Source organism: Carettochelys insculpta, chromosome 5, assembly GCF_033958435.1.
Source record: "Carettochelys insculpta isolate YL-2023 chromosome 5, ASM3395843v1, whole genome shotgun sequence".
NCBI lineage: Eukaryota > Metazoa > Chordata > Testudines > Carettochelyidae > Carettochelys > Carettochelys insculpta.
The window spans coordinates 49,035,109-49,057,889 of NC_134141.1; the positions used below are offsets into that span (position 1 = coordinate 49,035,109).

The 22,781-nt window shown below is 43.1% G+C and overlaps 1 protein-coding gene across 1 annotated transcript in view; it reads left to right on the forward strand.

The window, feature by feature from the left end:
- Positions 1 to 2,259: 2,259 nt before the first annotated feature.
- ROR2 (receptor tyrosine kinase like orphan receptor 2) overlaps positions 2,260 to 22,781 on the forward strand; it is a 256,388-nt gene continuing 235,866 nt past the window's right edge. The window contains exon 1 of the mRNA XM_074995043.1: positions 2,260 to 2,597. Within this exon, the coding sequence (XP_074851144.1) occupies positions 2,498 to 2,597 (100 nt within the window). The 5' untranslated portion in view covers positions 2,260 to 2,497. The remainder of the gene's footprint in view (positions 2,598 to 22,781) is intronic.

Sequence of the window (22,781 nt, forward strand, 5' to 3'; positions counted from 1 at the left end):
TTATAAATTAATTGATACATTCAGTAAACGCAATTGCTGTCTACCAAACAGAAACTGTACCTAATTCTGTAATCCTGGGGTAAGGAAGGGAATTGGCATATGTGTCGGGGGGGAAAAAAGTCTCCTGTAGTAAAACCCAGGGGAGGAGGCTCTGGGTTAATAACTCTGCGCTGGGATGCAATTGGACAATTTTCCTACATTGTTTTGTCTAAAAGTCTGAATAAGATTGCGATTTACTTTACACCAGAGGGACTTGATTATCTTCAGAATCTGTCTTCAGGTTATAAACAAGATTGGTTTTAGTTTGAGATCGGCAAGGGGACGGGAAAAGAGTTAAGTTTGCTTGGAAAATATTCACTGCACATTTCTGCATTTTAGAATGTTTTTATTTTTGAGAAAACTACAGTGTTCTCTTTTTTTCTTTTAAGCAGCTGAAAGAAAGTTCAACTATTTTAATTACTTTTGCATGGGGGAAAAAGATTTTCACAACAGAACTTAGTGGGGAGTTTTGTTTAGGACGCAGGAATAAGAATAATAATAGAATAATAAAAACAAGGTTATTTTCCCATGGCTGCGTTAGCTCTGCTGTATTGCTCTCAGAGCAAAAAAGTGGTAAAATCTTATTTTTGTTTATTTAGTTAGTGAATATAAGTTGTAATGTTGTGTTGGAAACACAGACACAGCAGGGATGTGAGTGCTAGTAAATAAAAACTGGCCAGGTGAAATTCACTACAGGTTGAAACTCTCTTGTCGAACACTCCCTGATTTGGCAACATGTCTGGTCTGGTATGATTTAAAATGACAATTTAATGAAAATTATTGTTAGAAATAATTCCTTTAAATAATTTTTATAAGAAACATTTTCAGAGTAGGCTAGAGAATGTGGATACATGTATTTAAAATTAATGGAAGTTACAGAACAATTTTTTTTTATCTTGCCAGGACCCTATAAACTATGTCTCAGCCATACGGCCCGCAAAGGGTACCTTTGATGATAAAAGTTTCCTAAGGATAGCTGGAGGTGGAAATTGATTGATGGCAGGACTACATTCAATCAGCCTAATTCAAGAAAGCATCCCTATTCAGAAAAGTGCCATAGTGCTTGCAAGAATCTTGACCTCTTTGCCTCATGCTGACTGGTGTTAGCATTATCTAAGCAGTAATCAGAGAGGAAATTATGACTACTCCAGTCTCATTCCTTTTCTATGATGAGGTGCCACAAAACTCTTCAGATTGGAACTGGAAAATTTAGAGGAAAGTAATTGGCCATGAAGACACACACAACTGGGTTGATGTGATTGCCTTTGTTTATGGTAGGTAGAAAATTTGGGCCATAATATTTTTGAAAGCAATGTACAGCCCTGATTCTGTGGTGGTGTTGAAATTAATGAGAGTGGTGTATGGTCAGCCCTAATCAGCATCAGGCTTTTACATATAATACCCATCATACAGAATAATAAATGTATTTATAATATCTTAGATATTTAAAGCCTCATAAAAATTTGAGATGTCACCATCACATTATTACTCTTTTACTTAATCAGACAAATCGAATCAGTATCTAGCAGGTCTATTTCCGTTGCAAATAATATACCAGGCCTCTAGCTTCTATATCACCGTGCAATAATTATCACGAACTGTATTTCTTTTCTGGTAAAGTGGCTTGCGGCTTTAAGGGAACAAACAACTAGTTTTCTGCCCTTCACGTGTAAAATGAGACGATTTACTGTGTACACTGCAAAGAGCATCCCCTGTGCTTTCACGGCAGGATCGCATGCTCCTGCTCCTCTCGGTTTTTTCGCGTCTGCTACACAGCTAAGGAGCCCGGGCGTTTCGCTGGGAAGAGGAATGGGGTGAGATCGCCGCACACTGCATGGGGCAAGGGGGGCACTTCTTACCAAGCGGTGCATTATTGCTGCCTTCCCGTTTCTTTCTTCTCTTCTTTCTCTCTTTGGTACCTGGACAGAGATCGGAACTTTTCCCCTGCCGGACTCGCTTGGTGCGTGGCTTAAACAGGTTTGGTCCCCTGAAAATCCTTAAGCTGTTTCCTAAGTGCGCCCTCTTTTCTCCACCCCCGCTCAAGCCCCGGAGAGGGACTCCCGGCCCGCCCCTGAGCCAGCCGTCGCAGGAACCGGCCAGAAAGCGGCGGGCCCCCGCCCCGCCTGGCATGTGCCGGGCCGCCGGCAGAGGGCGCGGGAACGCAGGGCGTTTGCTGCCCGCGCGGAGCCGGGGCTTTGCACGCCCCCTGCCCTGCGCGCGGGGAGCCCCCAGTGACGCTGCGATGCCGGGGGAGGAGGCGGGGCGGGCTCGCGGCTCACTCCGGGCCGGCCCGTTGCAGTGAGCGCGCGGCGCCCCCGCGGCTGGGGGAGCAGAGGCGAACGGCGGAGCGCGGCAGCCCGCAGGGACCGACCGGCCGGCGCGCACCAGGCGCGGGGCAGCGGCTGCGCTACAGAGGACTCTTTGTGCCAGGCGAAGCCGAGGGAGCCCCGCGGGCAGCATGGTCGGCACCGGGCCGGCCCCAGCGCCGCGGCGGGGCGCGCCCAGCTCCCTGCTTGCCCTGCTGGCGGCGTCCTCGCTCCTGCTCCTGCGCGCGGCAGGTAAGCGGCGCTGCGGGGTACTTCAGCGTGCGGGATGAGGCTGGGGCCGGGCTAGCCCTGCACGGGAGCCCGGGGCTGGAGGGGGCGGCTTGGAACCCCGCTGCGGCGTGTGGTGCCGGGGGAAGCCTTCCCCTTCCTGCCACACATCCCCGCTCCCCCTGCGGCTGGGCTGTGGCGGCAGTGGGCGCCCGCGGGAAGTCTGTTTGGGGGGGGGCAGCAAAGGGGGGCGGGTTGTTGCAAGCGGAGGCCCCGATGGGGAGCCCGGGGCGCCCCCCCCGTCCCAGTGGCTCTACTAGCGTGTTGTTTTGGGAGCTGCTGTGTTGCCAGAGCCTGGGCGGGGGCGGAGCGTGGTGCACGGCGTGGATGGAGGTTTAATTGAGTCTCCTTCGCCGGGTGTGCGCCTTGGAGGGGCCTATTTCCTGAGCGTACCTGGCAGCGCCGCCGAGAGCGGGGGACTAGGAAACGTCCGCCTCGGGTCACCGAGCAGCGCGGTTGTTTGGAGAGCTGAATAAACCGGCCCCATTAACATCTGATCCCGCTCCGGAGCGGGCCGGCTGCGGCTGCTGCGACGTTGCCAGTCGGGCCGGTGTCTCCTTGGGCCAGCAACGCCAGTGGCGAGAGCGCCCCGGGGGTGGCCGCGCTCCCCAGCCTGGATACGCTGCTTCCCCATCCAGGCGCCGGTTGCTCCCGGCCCGCTGCGTGGCCGGCAGAGGCTGGTTTTCCGTCCTCGCTTGTGGTGTGAGGGGGGGGAGCAGGAGTCCCTCTTTGATCTCGCTCCAAACCCTGCGCTGGAGAAGCGCCCGCTCCCTCCCGCAGCTCCCCCACCCCCTTCCCGGGGGCGCTTTGCCCGGCGAGCCGCCTGGTCACTGGCCAGTCCGGCGAGGAGCTGATCTGGCCTCGGGCCGCTGAGCCGAGAACTAGGGAATCCTCCTGGCTCTCTAAGAGGCTTTGCCGGGCTCGCCCCGACGTGCGGGAACAGCCCGGTGGTGTCCGCAGGAGTCCGAGCGGCGCTGCGGAGGGGAGGCGCTTGTTGGTCAGTTGCACGTTGGAAGGGCCGCTCTCGCTGACCCACTTACTCTCCCCGGGAGGTGCAGGCCATTGGCTGAGCGAGCTGCATCTCCGGGGCGCTGCCCCTGGCGGCTCCTTTCTCCAGGTTTTCTCGCTCCCTTAGTCGGGCCCTAGCGGTCGCGCTAACAAGTTGCACCGCCCTGCGCTGAGCTGGTGGCGCGTGTTCCCCGGGTGCCTTCGATGGGCGGTCGTGTTCCAGCGAGGTCCCCCCCCCCCATCATTTTCTTTCCCGCTTGGCGAAGCGGCAGGGTCTGCTCTTAGGCGCCCACATGAAGGACGTGCGCAGGGTTTGTAGAGGGTTGTACCCACCCGTCGCTGCAGGACAGGCCGCCTGCCTTTGGACAAAGGGTCGCTAGGCAAAGCCCTAAACTGCCCGGGGCGCTGGAGCTATTTGCGTAGTGGGCGTGGGGAGAGGCGTTGAACCAAACTGCAAACCCTATGTACAATGGGAATCACTTCAAGCCTAGTGCCAGCACCTATGGAAGGGCCTCACCCACTTCAGTTGCTTTTGGTGAGAGGGTTTCTCTCCTCTTGTAAAAACCTTGATGGCTTTAACAGTAAAAGCCCAGATGAATCCCCAAATCCTCCAAACATTTGGCTGCCTGTTCCCCAAGTCTGCATATTCATCACTTATTTATCCGGCATTTCCAGCTCGCTCCTTCCCTTCAAGTGCTGCCAGAGGAACTTTTCCTCCTCACTCCCTGGGGGATGCCTTTGATAGGTGATCCCTTAAGGATTATTCCCGGGGTGTAGTCACACAGCGTTTGCTGGTGACACGGCGATGCATAATTGACTGCAAAAACAAAGACATGCCAAACAGTCTCAGATGTAAGTTCTCTGCATCTCTTCCTGTGAATAGCAGTTGTCTCTGCTGGGAGTTAGTACTGGAAGGCCTTCTTTTGGTGGGGACAAAAGGCACTGAGCACAAGAGAAAATATACTAACCAAACCCCGTTGGGTGACAAACTACGCATGCACAATCTTAATTTTGTTGTTGTTCTGAGATAGTATTGACATTACTAGTTTTATTGTTGTTGCCCTTGCTGGCAGTATGAGGTGGTTATGCTTGAATGGTCCTAAAAATAGAATAAATCAACAACTGTAATTAAAAGCCCTGGGAGATGCCCCCACATTTATTTTTTCTTCAGCAAGGTTAGCTGAAACAAACACTAATTTGAAAATGTAGTATGTATATGTATCAGAGAGGTAGCTGAGTTAGTTGGTATCTTAAAAAACAAGTCCTGTGGCACCACATAGACTAACAGATATTTTGGAGCATAAGCTTTTGTGGGCAAAGACCTGCTTCATCAGATGCATCTTGTGGGTCTATGCCCACGAAAGCTTATGCTCCAAAATATCTGTTAGTCTATATGGTGCCACAGGACTTCTTGTTGTTTTTGAGTATGTATACGATTAGAATTAAGATTATCCTATTCTTTCTATTGGTATGCATTTCATTCCTATTTGTACTATTTTATTCTATTTTTGTTTTAATATTATATTAACCAGTGTTTGTTTTCTACACTTTTTGTGTAATAGGTTAGCGTTTAAACAAACTTTACTCAAATTATGACACATTCTTAGTGAGAAATTCTAAGGAAACAGTTGTCCACAACTGATGGACCACAAACCGCTTGTCAGATTTCTAGAATATGAATTTAGTCTAATGAAAAAAACCTCATATATATGTCTCACATTTTTCTTCTACCTTCCTTTGTATTAGATACTAAAGTACATAAATAATAACATGAAGAGAGTGTGGTAACTTCAGGTAAAAACAAAACGTATTAGACTTAAGAGGAAACCATAAACATGTTATCTATTTAATGTTACGTGCAAGATCTGAACATTTTAATGAACCTATTGCTGTTCATTTATGTGCCTTGGAAAGCCATAGGACATTGAAACAATTTTTTTACCCAGTTGAAAAAATCTACTTGTAGAGAAATGAAAACTTAAATGTGCTCTGATTTTACACATACTGTACTTTATAAAGTTGCATGTGCTACTCATAAAGAGGAAACACATTTCTTTTAGTACAACATTATTAAGATCATTATCCTGCAGATTATAAATGTGTTTAAATATACCTTAAAGTTACATTGGATTTAGCTACTCCCAGTCTAATAAATGGGATTTAGCAAGACAGTGCTCGTGGAAGTCTATATGGGTTATTTGGCTAATCTTAATATAGATAGTAATACGTTTCACTAAATAGGAAGATTTTCTATGGCAAGCTTTTTCCATGTATATGATACAGATTTTTTTTTTGTTATAATTTCAATTGCAATTGTATAGCAGTTCAGTTTGTCTTTAAATCAAAAGGTAAATGAAGTTTCCACTGAAACTTTTCCCCCTGGAGACTCCTGATTTTGTTAATAGCAATTCCATCGCAAATGCTTTTCTTCATAATCTTTTCTGCTGTAAATAGCATAGAAGTGCAACTTCATGGAGAGAAAAAGGCAGATTGACAGGCAGGGTGAATTAATCCTATTTAGTCAGTTTACAGTTGTTTGCAGGAAAGCTGATCTCTTTTTAAATTCACTGCACTTTTGAGCAAGGTGTTAATAGTACTGAGTATTGTCATTTGTATGGAAATTTACATGTTTATTAATTACAAAACTAAGAGCCTTAGCACACAAATACTACCTGGTATGAAATTAAAAAGTAAAGGGTTTGTTTGCAATATGAATTGAGAGTCCCTTGGTAACTTTATGAATTCTTTGAAAGTGCTTTTCCCCCGCATCCCCCAGATGATATCTTCAATATTTCACTTGAAAATAGAGGTTCTGTGAATTCAGTTAAAATGATAGGTAAAAGAATATAATGTCAGAAAACAGTTTCTCAGTATTCAAATTCTTTTTTCAGAGTCCCCTTTACACAGCAGTTATGTCAGATAAAGCAAGTCACCTATGGTGATTGTGTGTGAGCTCAGTATGTTTATAGAAGCCCAATGCGATGTTTATCTTAACAGAGGTAAAATGCTGCTTACAATATTTCATTTAGTTTGCAATATTCTTGTAACTAGGCTCCCAATGTAAAGGATGGCTTGCTATTTAAGCTTGTTTATTCTCTCTGGGGCTATTGCTTTGTAAAGGAAGTTGTCATTAGGCTCAGCATGTCTGGAAAGTATGCAAGTGCTCAAGTCTTCTAATCCAGTGACTACAAAGTAGTTAAAGCTTCAAACAAAAGAAAGGACAGGATTTTGCTACACTGAAAGAAGATGCATTGTTTGTTAATCCTGGTTTTTTCATTGTTACTAATGCTTCAGGCTCCTGCAGCATAGTCATTTGAGATAAATAACAATTTAACTTAAATGATTCTTTTTTCTAAACACATGAATAGTTTGAAGTCAGAAGCTCTTTAACAATTTACTTGTGTGCAGGCCTTTTGAGCTGTTGGCTCAATGTTAGTACTGTTGCAAAAACATTCTATAAAACAGTTCCCTTCAATGATGTTTTTGTTTCAAAATGAACTCTAAACAGTTTGGACAGATATAATTAGCTTATTGTTTGTTATATTTACACCACTCAATAAGATGATCATAGTTATCAATTCCTATCGTATCTAAGCTCCCACAATTTGTCCACATCTTTTCTGAAGTGTGGCACCCAGAATGGACACAATAATCCAGTTGAGGCCTAATCAGCATGGAGTGGACTGGAAGAATCGCTTCTCATTCCCTGATTACAACACTCCTCTTAATGCATCCCAGGACTTATTTCTTCTCCCTCCCCCCATCCCCCACAATATCACAGTGTTGACTCATATTTCGCTAGTAGTCCATATGACCCCTAGATCCCTTGCTGCAGTGTTCCTTTCTAGGTAGTCATTCCCATTTTGAATGTGTTAAGTTCCTTCCTAGTTGGAATACTTTGCATTTCTGAGTTTCATCTTATTTACTTCAGATCATTTCTCCAGTTGGTCCAGGTCGTTTTAAATTATAATCCTATTGTCTAAAGCACTTGCAATCACTCTCATCTTGGTATTGTCTTCAAACTTTATAAGCTTTCTGTGCCATTATCTAAGTCATTAATGAAGATACTGAACAGAACTGGATCCAGAAATGGAGTCCTGTGGGGCCCCACTTGTTATGCCCTTCCAGCATGAATGTGAACTAGTTTCTGGGAATGGTCAGACAGCCATTTATGTGCCCACCTTATAAAAGCTCCATTTAGGTTATATTTCCTTAATTTGTTTATGAGACGGTCATATGAGACTGTGTATCACATGCCTCCCCAAAGTCTAGGTATCGCATCTACCACTTCCCCTTATCCGCAAGGCTTGCTATTAGGTTAGTTTGACATAATCTATTCTGCAAATTCATACTGTTATTTCTCACCTTACTGTCTTCCAAAGGTTTGCAACTGGATTCCTTAATTATTTGCTCTGTTGTCTTTCCTAGTACAGAAACTAAGATTTGGCTGTAATTCCCTGGGTTGTATTTATTTCTACCCCTCTTTTTTTTATTTACAACTGAGCACTATATTTGTCATTTTCACATATTCTGGAATCTCTTATCTTCCATGATTTTTCAAAAATAATAACTAATGGCTCAGTATTTCCTCAGTCAGCTCTTTGAATATTCTAGGATGCATTTCACCAGGCCCTGGTGGCTTGAAGACATCTAACTCGTCTAAGGAATTTTAACTTGTGCTTTTCCTATTTTAGTTCTTGAACCTATTTAATTTTAAAAGGCATTCAGTATGTCAGTGTCCAGTCACTGCCAACTTTCTTGGTGAAAATCGAAACAAAGAAGTTGTTAAGCGCCTCTGCCATTTCCACATTTTCTTTGCTTCACTTTCTTCACTGAGTAACAGGCCTACCCTATCTTTTGTCTCCCCCTTGATTCTAATCGACTTGTGCTTTCTTGTTAGCATTTATGTCTCTATATACAGGTTGAATCCCTCTAATCCAGAACTCTTTCATCTCACAAAATCCATAATCCAGTATGGTTTTAGTTACCTGGATGACCACTTACCATGGGTGTAGCCAAGATCCCATGGTCCCGTAAAGTTTGTTTACAGCGACCAATCCTGATTCTCAGTATTCTGTGCTGTTATTTAGCTTTAATTTATCCCAGATGTCTTCTAAGTGCCCAGTAAGCAGCAAAAGTGTTGGTAATGTAAAAGACAATATTGGTCTCCTGTGGTCTGGCAAATTCTCTCATCTGGCACCAGTCAGGTCCTGAAGGAGCTGGACGAGAGAGGTTAAACCTGTAGTTTTTGTGTCTTGGCCTGTCTAATTTTGTCCCTACATTCTGGCGTTGTTTGTTTATAGTCACCTGTTGTAATTTAACCTGGTTACCGCATAGGTGACAACTGCAATTTTACTAAGGTCAGACTGCTTTTCCAAGGAGTTGCTTTGGGGTAATTTGGTTGGATTAGGGGATCCCAAGTTTGACTGGCTACCCTTTCCTATACTTTCCATATCTTAAAATCCTTGGACCAACTCGACAAAGCATTGAGATGGCTGTTGCTTTAGGCACCTCTATTCAATATTTAAATAATCAGATTGTGCCTGTCCCTGTAGATGCCAAAATTCTCGTGTTTCTGCCAGTGGGCCTGCAGTCAGCTGCTTAAACTCTAATATCCAGTGCCTAGTTTATGACGACACCCCAGCAGGAGTCATAGACAGAGAGAGCCAGGGTCAGCAACCTTTCCAAGGCGGAGTGCTTAAATTTGACCTTTTGACCTCTGTGTACTGTCTGAGTGATGGTGATACATTTTTTTTATATATATATTAATGAAGCTGTTGTAAGTAGGCCCATTAGTGATTTTAGAAAGTAAGATGCAGAGCTCTGCTGTGCTGGTCTTTTTTTATTCCGCAGGTGGCAGGCCTTTGAGCAAGCTCCCATCTACGTAGGTGTGGAGGGGCAGGGCTGAGCTGCTGCCTCGCGTGCTGATCAAAATCAGCTTGTGTGCCGCTCTTGGCACCTGTGCCGGTTGCTAACCCCGAACTAGATTCAGAACACACCTACCAGAACACAAACCCCAGTCCAAGGAGGCAGCATTAAATGTGTTCCTCCAAATAGTTGTCACACACCAGGAGACCTAGATTCAAATCCCCATTCTGCCTGATTTGGAGCAGGTGCTTAAACCTAGGTCTTCCACTTCGTAATTGACTTTACTTATTGGATATTTTGCAGCAGACCTCTCCCTTCTACTGAAGCAGTGCCACTTTGTACAAAATACTGAACTACTCTTGGGTGTGGTTGAGGGGGAATAGATACAGCATCTATTGCAGTTTTTAAGGAACTCTCCTAGGACATGGAAGAGTCAGGCTCAAGTCCCTGCTTCAGTGAATAGTCATTTATTTTATACAAAATGAAAAAGTTTTGCGAGGAGATTCTACTAGGGTGAAGGCACCTAAAATTGGACGTTGCAAAGCTGAGCGTAATTCTGCTTGCATACACAGAGTCCTTTGGTTCCTAGATTTATTACCCAGTCAGCAGTTAAGGTGCTGTTCGCTGAAACCAGCTGTTGAAAGATACTACAGTTGTCATCAGTTATACAGACGCTCGGCAAACTGGCAACCAGTGAAGTAAAGATGACAAATAAGTTCTCAGGGGCTTGAAAGGAGCTTTGAATAAGCTTGTCTCTCTTGCCATCAGGGCTTTGGGTGGCTTTTCTTTTTACCTTCCTCTGTTATATGTCAAATGATTTGTCTGCAGGGATCATTTAAGCCTATGTCATCTAATCAGTACATTGCCATTGCACAGACTTCAAACATTGGTGGCATTGGGCCCCTCCTGTTCTCTTCCTATAACACAGAGTTAGGCCCACGAGGACTGAAATGCTTTAGTCCGTCTAAAGTCTTTGAGGCTTAATATGAGGTATCTGGGCAAAATGATTTGCTGCAGTATACTGGAAGTCAGACTAGGTGACCTAGTCGTCCCTTCTGGTCTTAATATTACTATGTGGTGTTCTCCCCTTGGGGGGAAAAAAAAAACTTACTGAGAAACCTTTGTAGAGCTATGAACACCACAGAACTTAGATCTCTGGCTTCTGGTTTCTGATTGTTCTTACTGTTTAAAAACTTTTTCTATAAAGCTCCTAAACATTGTCTCCCATAACTGTAGGTCACTGATCCTTGTCCTGTTTAAAATTGTTTTGGGCGGTTCATTAACAGCTCATCTGTTAAGCATTTATTTCAGCATGAAGTGGCTTCTTTAACTGATTTTTCCTTGCTTTTGCCAACTTAATGTGTTAACATTCTTTTTCTCTACTTTCGTGTATTTAACTAGAATGACTTGACTTTGTTGTATAAAGAAAAGATAAATTCAGTCAAAAGTTAGCCTTCACACTCAATTAAGCCAAACTAACTTTTCAACACAACATATGTTAACTGTTCAACTGAATCATAAACTGAACTGTAAGAGTAGCTATAAAGATTACATAATGTCACATTACAAGATTTCTTTTAATTCACGGTTTCTGAGAAAAACACTTAAAAGTTTAATTGCGTAGAGATGTATACTTTTTGCAATATCATCTCTATTCTTGACAGATTCTGTGAGCATCTCCTGCCTCCTACCAGTCCTACAATACAAGGGCCTGTGTCTCAGGCTCACTTCCTACAATACCAATTTTGCTTGTAGTAGCCAAGTACGTATATTCTGTCCTCAAATTTTAATTTAAAGAAAAATAAATTTATATTACAACATAAAACTACAACCTAAGATATTGTAACAAGGTTTCTGTTTGGAGAGAGCCTCATGTCACCTGACAGCCAGACAAGGTGGGTTTCATTAGTACCAACTCAGGTGGAGAAGGCTTGTGTGGTTTTCAGAGGGATGCAAGGGCAGAGAAAGAGAAGTCCAGAAGAGAAAATGTTAGGAACAGTCTAACTTAGGAAAAAGCTCGGCTTAGGCCAAGGTTCACGTTTTCTTGTTTTAAAGAAACAAGACAAATGTGAGGAAAGGGGCACTATCTTTTACTAGTTCAATGTATGCAAGCAACCTCAGAGCTATGTCAGCACATTAAAATAACCAACCATAAAGTAGTGTGCATAAAAAAGAGACTGTGAGCCCTCTTTGTAACTCTTCTTCAACTCTTCTTCTTCTTCAGTCTTCAACTCTCTCTCTCACCCCCCTGAAAATGTTTCATTAATACAATATGTCCCCAAACTTTTAAAGCAACATTTTATATAAATCAGAATATCAAAGAATCCTATTCTTTGAAATGAGATAAATAATACTGCACTTCAGCGTTGGGAGAAATATCTAGACATGCTTGCTCTATACTTAGGCTTTGGCTACATTAGCGAGTTTTTTGACAAAACTAGAGTTTGATCGACAAAACTCACCATTGTCCACACACAAAATGCCTTTAGGCGTCAGTCTGTCAAGAAATCTCAGCACTTCCACTGACGACCTTCTGCCTCTCCCGGATGAGAGTGAGGGCCTTTATTGACAGAGTCTGCCAACAAAAAAGCTTTGTGGATGCTCTGGGTGGGGGGTTGTTAGCCGATGGCCGGGGGTGAGGTACTACGTGTGCCCTTATTTCATCCAAGTCTTTAACTGCTAGGACAGACAGTCCCTTGGCAGCGGGCAGCCAGGGGTGGCTGACGGATGTCCCAAGGTTTTACCACCCGAGTCTTTAACTGCTAGAACGAAAGTCCCTTCGCAGTGGGCAGCCAGAGAGGCTGACGGGTGCCCCGAAGGTTGTACTGAGAGCCTCCTTCACCCGAGTCTTTGACTGCTTAGGACGAGAAGTCTCTTTGCAGCGGGCAGCCAGGGGTGGCTGACAGGTGCCCCAAGAGTCTGCCCTGTGGAGGCGGCATGGCTCAGTGCTCAGCTCTCAGTACGCCTCACCAACGACCACACTAAAGCAGCTGAAAACCGTCTGGGTTCTTTTTGTTTGCATTGGGTTTGCACAGTAACAGGGAGAGTCAGGTTAAAACTTAAACAGTTACTATTTATTTGATATGCAAAACTTAACTTTTACGGTTACAAGGCTTATATGTTATTTCTTAGGTTACAAGCAGCTGGCATATAACAAAAAGTACTTTTAATTCATAGATCTATTATTAAATGTGCGCAAAAGCAAAACACATAGCAGATCTTATTCTCACCCCTGCATTACCCAATGTGGCGTGGCCAGCGTCTCTCACTCAATCCCTCGGGAAGAAGAAGTATGAGGAGGGCATCCCCTGGGACCTCGGGAGGCAAAGACCTTCCTGACCGGCAGGTAGAGGTAATTGGAGCTCAATTAGAGGGGATTGCCGGGCCCTACTCTATACCCATTGGGTCATGTACACTCTTCCTTATCTTAACGATGCCAGTTATGTTAGATCATCTTGTGGAACTAGTTCTCACAGGGAGTTTCAAGGGCTTAATCTATACCTGCGAGGTGGAGATAATTTAGACATTCCTTTCTTATGGGCAGAAGATTCCTCTTCTGGGACGATGTGTAGGCGTATCAATCACCGGTACTAGCCAAGGGCAGCCCGAGGCCCTGGCCGTCTGTTAGCCCGTTTGTCTTTTGTTGTCTGGTTTCGGTCCGCTCAGGGTCATGATGAGGCAGTCTGTCTGTGCTCTGAGGCATCAGACACTGTGCTTGAGATTAGCCCATCTGTGCTCTCAGGCATTCCAGACTGGGCTGTTTCTTTGGCCCTTTGTGCTCCGGAGCACCAAGAGAGGCAAGATGGAGTAGAACAGGCAAGATGGTGTAGAGCAGGGGGATTCTGTCTGGCTACAGGGGTGGGATCTTCTGTCAACAGACAGGGCTTCCAGGATTCTGGGCAGTCTTGTCTGCTGTGCTTCTGGTTGGCTGTTTTGTCGCAAGAGCGGCCAGGCAGTCCAGCCACTTTGTCGACATAGCAGATGACTCTTTTGATCTGCTTTAGTGCATGGTCATGTTCTGTCAACAGATGTTTTGTTGGAAAATCTCTTCTGACAGAAACGTCTGACAGGTGCTTCTTCTGTAGCCATAGCCATACTGTTTAGTACATGAAATAAGGATGAAATTAGGAGTTTAATTTTTATTTGCTGAGAAGTTGTAAGAAATGATGCAGGGTAATGTACTGGAAAATATAATTTCCTTATTAGGTCTGTTGTGTTTAGTTTTTCCATGATAAATACAAATTCTGTCATGGGTTTTTAAACTAGGTACTTTCTTTTCTAGCAGCGAACACTTGCCAGTCAGTCTGCTACTAGTAAATTGCTTCATGAATTGTTTTTCTGAAATATATGCTTTCTCATTTGGGACATGCAAATGTAATATTGAAGGCTCAAGAGGGAGGTAATGACCTGTAATCATTTAAAGTTGTATAACTATTTGCTTCTAAAATTTTACCACCTTTTGGCATTCCCACCAAAAATATGTAAGGAATTTCCTGCATCATCCCCCAACACCTACTAGACGTTCTGTCTGTAAATTTAGTTTCTCTGGCATGAAATCCCGTTAGTACATAACTCTTGTGTTAGTACTGTGTCTGTGAAAGGATGTGCCAGTCAGAAATTCCCTTTTTAATTTTCTGATATGGCCCTATCAATAATATTCCCATACACTCATCCCTCGCTGTACGAATACAATTGATTCCCAAATTCTGCTCATAGGCGAACCCTCACAAGAGTAACACTAAATTCCCATTAGAATACATTGTATAAGTCTCCAGTTCATTCCAAGTGCTTGTAACTGGACATGAACCAGTTGAGTTAGGTACTTCTCTGATGTATTTGAATAGTTTGGCACCAGAAATAGGATGTAGTGTATGTGTGTGGAGCAGGGATCCCAACCTATGGGTGAGGACCCAAATATGAATCCCATTAGATTTGTTTAAGGTTGCCCGCCGGGCAGTTCCCAGCTGCAGGTGGTTGTAAAAGAAGCCATTTGCAGTTTCTTAACACTGCTGCCTCAGGCAGATATCTATCAATAGAGAGAGCTGCCATCTCCAGGAGCTATCTCTGTCACTAGGGGTAGCAATTACCTTATGCCTAGGTGCTGAAACCTTAACACTTGAGTTAATTGGTTTTAACGACTGTTACCTGCTGGGAGCAAGAGGGCTGGGGGAGCCACCAGCCTAACAACCCTGGTGAATAAGCTGCAGGGAGGAGGAGAAGGAGAGTCTAAGGCTGGGGCCGTTTAGAGATGCAATGGGAGGGGAGAGTCTAAGCCTGGGGGCAGTTTGGGGCTGCAGGGAGAGTCTAAGGCTTGGGGCGGTTTGGAGCTTCTGCAGCATGTAAAGTTGGGGGCAGTTTGGGGCTGTTGGAGGTTGTAAACCTGGGGCAGTTTGGGGCTGCAAGTGCAGTCTAAGGCTGAGGGTAGTTTGGGGCTCTAAGGCTGGGGGCAGTTTGGGACCTTTGGTCGGGGGGGGTGTTAAAACCTGGCTGACAGCGAGGTCTGTGGGAGGGACTAATACAGTAAACCCTTGAGTTACCCGAGGTTGTTCCCACAACCCCTGCATAACTTGAATTTTCCTGCAAGCGGAGAGGAGCCAGGAACCACCAGGGCTGTTCAGGTTCCTGGCTCCCAGACTGGAAGAAGGTGGGAACCAGGGGCAGGCTGGTTCCAATCTCCCCATAGCTTGTGGGACCTGGAAACTGATCAGCTCATGGCTGGTCATTTTCACATTCCCACCAGTGCAGGGGACGAACCAGGCTAAGAGCCTTCTCCCTCTTTTCCCCCAGCTGCAGGGCTGTCAGAAAGCTGCATGTCTGAGGGAAGGGAGGAAGGTCTGTGGCTCTCTCCGCCCCCGGTCAGGGACCTTGTGGCTTACTCATATACGTGGGAGAAGTTCACTCATGTAGTGAACAAAGATAGGTGTGTGTGTCCTGCATTTTAGCGAGTACTTGTAAGTAAAGTACTTGTTAAATGAGGGATGCGTGTACTTTAATACATGTGTATTTGCTAACTGAGAGTCAGAAATTAAAAAAAAATCTAGAATTTCTTCTGGGGTTTTTCTCAAAAAATGCTTAGGCTTTTTAAATTTTCCGACATTGTTCTTTCACTAGAACAATAAGGTAATTTTGAGTCATTCGAGAGTTTTAGTAAGGTCACTATTTCTCCTGTCTGTATCTTCGTATCTCAAATATCTTCTTCCAGTGGACCGTCAAAGAAATAGTCTTCTGTTTTTTAAACCAAATGGATGGTGATTTAATGTCTATAGTCCCTGTAATTGTTTATATTTAAGGGTCATGTATTTATACTCAAGAAACATTTGCTTTAGCTGTGTTGACATTAGTTTTATGGCAACCTTTGCTGGGTACACTTATAGCAACCAGATTAAGTACGGGGGTAGCAGATGGCCTCCTTCTGTGATGTGTTTTCTTACCAGGAGCACTTCCACAAGCTGAAGAGGAGCACACTGGGGACTTTACAGCCAGGACTCTCAGCTTCATATAGCTCTCCACTGGGAGCTCACCCTCAGCCCCCCAGCTTCTTTTCTCTGTGCTCTGAGGTGGTAGTGAGTGTGTATGTGTAGTGGGAGGGCAGCTGCTTGGGGATTTTTGCCTCTGCTCCTAGCTGGGAGAAAGCACGTGTGTTAGGGGAGCCATCGGGGTTTCTCACCTCAAGCAGGGAGATCCACAAATGCAGCTTAGCTCAGTTTTAGGACTTTCATCCTAAGCCTTGCAATACAGTTGATAAAACTGAATGTATCAGGTAGGAGAGTCTTCTGCCATAATTGTTATGGCACAAAAGAGAGAGGAAGTTACAGCAAGTTAATACCTTCCTAGTAACACATTGATTTTATTATTTAAATATAACTGAGGAGTTGGAATATATATTAGGGTAAATCTCAATTCAAAGCATTGAGGAAGAAGGTGTGTCTGTTTATAATTACCCGTAAGGATTGTTTGAAAGAAGGGATGTAGGCCAGAAGTTCTCAGACTATGGGTTGGGGGTCACATATGGTGTTAGTTCTGGGAGAATTCTGCGATCTTACTGCGGGTCCAAATGCAACAATTGCACAATTTCTCCAGGACTAATGGGGTCACCATGGCTGATCTAGACTTGCTGGGGCCCGGGGGTGAAGCTCGAGCCCTCACTGTCCAAGGGTTACAGCCACTGGTGGTGGGGCTCCAACTTCAGCTTCAGCCCTGGGCAGTGTCTCAAGTTACAAGCCTCTTGTCCAGGGCTGAATTCCTTGGGCTTCTGCTTTGCTCCCCGCCACATCTTCCTCTTGTGGTGGGGCTCAGGTTGTCTGACTTCAATACCCCACCTTGGAGACGTGGTAATTTTTATTGTTAGGAAGGGGTTGCAGTTCAATGAAGTTTGAGAACTTTCTGATGTAGACCATTGTTTTGAATGGATGTTTTAAAATAAAGCTGAAGGAACAAAAAGAAGACTCTTTCAACAAGTCACAGACATACTAACTTTGTGGGACATACTTTTTATTGGAGAGCAGAAAATAAAAACACTAGTGCAGTGTTAAACTATGTTTCGTGGAACACTGGTGTTCAGTGAACAATTTGCAGCTGTACGGCAAGCATTTGGAAGAATACACTGATGGTACATATTGTCTGTTTTTAAAACCAGGTACAATGTTAGTACTTCATTGCTAGGCTACCTGAATAAATTACTTCGTTTTGTTTTTGCTGTATACGGTGCTGTTTGTGGTTTTTAATTTTTTTTTTTGGTTTGATAATATTTTTAAGACGGCTTTCATAGGTGTTCAGCATAAAAAAATTATTGTTTGGTGTTCCAGGGTCTCAAAGTTTAAGAAACACTGCAGTAGAATACTCTGGTAATTGGAAGGGACACTGTTTGAGACTCCGAACAAATAAAATATTCCATGGTTACTGTGGTGCCTGATGGCAAATGCTGTTCTCTTTGACCAAAATCCCTTATATAGGGTTAGATGATCTGGCTTGGATAAAATTACAAGCTTGAGCAGGATCTGAACCAAACCTAGTTGAGGAAAACTTTGCTGTTTTAATTTTTTTTAAATAACTATACTTCCTAGTTCTGGCTGGAAGCAATTTAATGCTGCAAGGGTGAATAATCTTGAGGTATTTCCAGCCAGACCAGAAGCAGTATTAGATGTTTTGAAAGACTGTGTATGTTTTTGCTAGAGCTGTAACCCAGTTCTGCAGACTCAGTTGGTTTGTATTAATATTTGAATTTTTGGATACTTACCCAACCTGTGGAATCTACTGAAGTTCTCTCATTTGCCTTGTCCTGTTTTTGCCAGCGCAGTACTATAGAAAACTTACTGACTTAAAATCCTGACTTGTTAAGAATGTCAAACTAGCTAATTTCACGAGTTATGTCTTTAAAATTTTAGAACATATATATAGGTCAGATATTCTTACTAATCTTTCCAAGATAATGAGGATACAGTCTGCTGGCAGCTTTATATCTCTTCATTCCGATATAACGTGTCTCTTGTTCTGTTGACAAAACAGCCGTGTAGATGCTTCAGGACCCTTTTGTTGACAGACATGGCTTCCAGTTCATTGGGCAGCCCTGTTTGCAGAGCTTTTGATCATCTGCTCTGTTGAGAGAGGGCCAGGCAGTCTAGCTACTCTCTCTTGACAGGATGGATTATTCTTTCAATCTGCTTTTATGTTTAGATGCCATCTGTTGACAGAAATTTTGCTGGGAAATCCCTTCTGACAGAGACTTCTGTCAACAAAGGCTTCTCATGTAGACATGGCCATGCTGTATTTATTTGTATTTACTTTCACTATACTGTGCTTATGGAAAACATAACTAAAATTTACTTAAGGTTAAAATGCCGGTTATTTGAGAGTTCTGGGTGATAGAATGCCAAATATGAAAGTGTTTACTGCACAAAGAAGTGAGCTGTGATCATAACATTACCTAAAAAAATTAATAGGTGCCCGTAGGTGTCATGAGACAGAAGGATTCTGTGAATCATTTGCAAAATTAGGAATAGGGTATGGATGAATGAACAATTTTGTGGAATGGGGAACCTGTAGTGATTGTTATGGACAGTATGCATGGGTTTCTAAAAATTTCAGATGGAAAACATCTCATGCTCTCTATGCTTTGGAGAATTTGCAGATATAGTTTTTGAAGAAAACTTGTACATCTCGCTCAGGTGGTATGGCAGATCTACATCAAATGTAGGCAATGAGTTTATTGTACAGAAATGATTTTGAATGTGGTCTTACAAATCAAAGACCTGGCCCCTATAGAGGGGAAAGGAGTGAAAATTCAAGGACTGATTCTTTCCTGTAACATTGAGTCCCATCTAAGAGCAAGGAACAATTCTGAGAACATCTAAGAGCTCAGGGATTACACTCTTCATGCACTGCAGGTCCAGAGTATTCTGGAGGAGCACCATCTGTTGAGGTGAATGGGGCAGTTCATATGTCAGAGATAAGGTTTTAGGCTCTCTGCAATTTCAATAAAACATATTTGCATCTGTTATACACATTTAACAAAATGAGGTATTTTTGTAAAGAACTGAAAGATGAGATGCTGGAGAAGAACTGAGGTCTGTTTGCACCCCTTCCCCCACTAATCATTTGTGTACTCCGTCACCATTGAGGGATGCCACCCATACTTTAGGCAACATAGATATACAGACTATACTGGCTGAATGCCCCCACTGCATGTTCGAGAGAGATGGGAGGAGTTGTTCCTCCACAGGCCCAATCTCTCCCTCAGCTCCCTTTGGAATGACCTGGCGCCGTACTATCCCTTACTATGTGCTAGGCTGACCTGAGTATCACGGTCTGGCTCCAAGACCATAAATTCACCCTATGACAGAAACTCTCATTCTGGAATCCTTAACTCTGTGCGCCTGAGAGTTCTGCTTAAACTATTTCCCTTTCAGTAATAATATACAGTATGTCATAGCATTTAACTGGAGAAGGAAATTAATTGCTTTGCAAGGCACAGGTAAGACAGAACTACCAAATGGTAAAGGTTTTGCACATTTTTTTCTGGGTTAAGATAAGGTTTACTGAGGTTTGCGTGTCTCCCCGCCCCCCCAAAAATCTGGTCTGTTTTGTTAGATGTGCACGTTTGCAATATTTTAAGGGATTAACCACAATCCTTAGTGGTTTATATTTTCTTGTTCCTCTTTGCTGTGGGATAAAGAGGATTTAGAAAGTCTTAACTTTGTGTGGCTAAATAAGTGACATGATCAAATGCTTGATTAGCATTACTGCACAGTTCAGAACACAACTTCATCACCATGGTAAATTTGAGTCCATAGACTAAATAAATGTTCAGGCTTAGAACTAATGCCATCTAATACTATAAAATATGCACATCGTAAACATTTGCCATGCCTCATTCATTTTCTCTTTCCCTGTCCATCTTGTTTAACATTCATCCTTAAGCATCCTGATCCTAAATTCTAATTTCACCCTTCTCTTTATATATTTTCTTCTTATGTATGCCCTCTGTCCACACTGTTTCATTCTGGTCCTTTACTCCTTGTCTCCTATAGCTTTAGCTTCTTGATTTGCCACAGTCAGCAGGTATAGCGCTATCAATATATGCATCTCCGTCGGTGTGGGCCCCACCATAAGGAGGACAAGAGAGTGGAGTTTGTCTAGTTCTTGGTCTATCTGCCCACTTGCAGCGGTGGTTCTCATGATGACTAGGCACCTTACTTCACTGAACAGCTCTCACGGTTGCATTTGAAAGAGTGGTGTAAAGATGAATTCTTCTATTTTGTTCTGAGTTCCCTGCTACAGTAAAAATAATGGGGTTGGTTCTTGATCCTTCCGAGAGAACTCAGCTTTCTTTTTTTGCTCTGAATTAGTATTGTGGGTGATGAAAAATTGAAATTGTGAACTCTTTCTTATTCAAGTACATATTATGTATGCTGCTTGTGCAAGTTTCTTCACTTTTCTCCTAGTGACTTATCTTTGAATTGGCAAGGCCACTCTCTTTGGTAATTACATCAGACTTGCGCTTTTCTGTGTGGGGACTGTCAGGTTGTACTGTGTGGTGATTTTATGATTTGGAGGAATGTCCAAAATGGACTAAGACCTGAGACTACCAAGTGTCTTTAATTTAAAAACATAATTTGCATTGGAACCATAGGTCCCAGGGGTGAAAGACCAGTACTTTCATTTTTACTACTTAGTCATCATTTCTCCCTCCATAGGGAGAACTGAGCAAGGGCTATGGTTTACGTTGCTTCCATAGCAAAAATTAGTTCAGTTAATTTAATGTTCTGCTTTGTGATTAAGTATCCTGCCTAGGTCATAGTTTAGCTGTTGTTAAGATATTTATGAAGTGGTAAAATTTCTCTACTCGGTGGTGAATTTAGCCTCTGGAATAGAGCAAAAAGTTAGCTGTTCAGCAAATAAAATAAATACACTTTCAAATTATATGTTAAAATTAAATGAAACAATTTCAATCTTTTAGAACCACTTAAATCAGTTAAATTTCTGGAACTGCTCAAAACTGTTGTAAGCTGATCTTTGCCAGAGGAAAGCCTGAAACCATGTCAATTAGTTGAGTGGCACACAAGTCTGTCCCAGAGAGCAAAGTTTCTGATTTACAGAACAACTGAAATTCATACCTTTATGCTGTATGTAAACTCTGAAATATATTTGCAAATAAGGGCCCATTCTTGAACTCCTTTCTCTGACAAAGATCCCATTGACTGATTTACGGTAATTTTGCCTAATAATGGACCTGAAATGTTGACTTACAATTAACATTTCTGTATGGCTGCTAGAGGTGTGTTTGTGTGTGTGTTTGGTGGTGGTTGTGACATTTGTGAGATGAGCAGTATGTTTCTTTCATCTTTGTTTAGGTACTGTTGTTTGTTTTCTAGTAACATCTATGGCCCAGTTAGAAATAGGGGCTTAATTTTGCTGGGGATTGTATTGTCCAATAATGAAAATATGGTCTCTCCCCAAAAACTTATTTCTCTGCAAACAATAAGTGGATGTTTAACTTGTCAGCAAAAGCATGATACGTATTATTTTTTCTGAGTCTATCCGTCTGTCCTAGCAAGGTTCTACCATGTTCCCTCACCCGTGCATGCCAGGCCAACAGAACTCCTCCCGTGCCCAGCGTGAAGTCTAGTAATTCACATCCAAAGTGAATGGACAACAAGTTTCTGTCTAGAACTTTCTTCCAGACCAACTTCGGCTTGCAAGCTGAGCTGCAACAGGGCCTATAGCTGAAAATTAAGCTTGGTTTCAATTCCAGTTGCATCCATGACTAAATATGTAGAGGTCTATGGGTGACCCTGGAGAAGCTGTCTGCAACGCTCCCTCCCCCGCACTTTGATAGATTGACAAACTTAGATGATCAGACTGCTGTTCTATGATTGAATTTTAAATGGTGTTTATTGTAATACCTCGTATGGAGGAGCTTGCACTGTAATTCATCTGTATCATTAATTAGCAAGGCATATCGAATGTGCTTCTCGAGTGTCAACTCAGCAGAAGCTATTCTTGACTGGCTTCTCTGTGACAGGTTGCATGTTATCTAGGCTTCAGTCCAGGTGGAAAAAAATATTTTCTTGTAGTCCCTATTTCTGACTGGCAGGTAGTGGGCTTTTATATGAATGCTTTCTGTAGTGCATTTCTTCTAGTTACTAGTAAATAGCTCAGTTTTATATTTTGGCTCACATAATTAGTTTAGGCTTCAAAGGGGAAATTTGTTTTCCTGAGACTAAGTTCTGTTTTTGCAGTAGAGATGAGATCTTACTCAATTTCCAGGTTCAGTGAACCAACAAAGTCGTGAGAATGGCCATGAACCAAGTCAAACTTTGCTCGTAGGTTCATAAGATTTGATTGTGTGGGTTGGGTGGGAGAAAGCATTTATTTGAACACAGACCCTTTTCAAACTTCAGAACCCAGGTTTCTGTGTGACTTCTCCAACAGTTAATGAGTACTACCTAAAACAGAACAGAAATATCATACCTTACATAACTTTGTCTGTTTAAAACAAAAAAGCAGTCCAGTAGCACTTTCAAGACTAACAAAATAATTTATTAAGCTTTTGTGGGACCTTCAGATCATAACCATACCAGAACAGACTCAAGAAGTGAGTTTGTCCCACAAAAGCTCATCACCTACTAAATTATTTTGTTAGTCTATAAAGTGCTACTTCACTGCTATTTTGTTTTGATAGAATACAGACTAACACGGCTATCTCTCTGTCACTATTTGTCTGTTTAAGATATCTTGAGCTGGCAAGTAATTAATAATACTTTGAACTTAAAT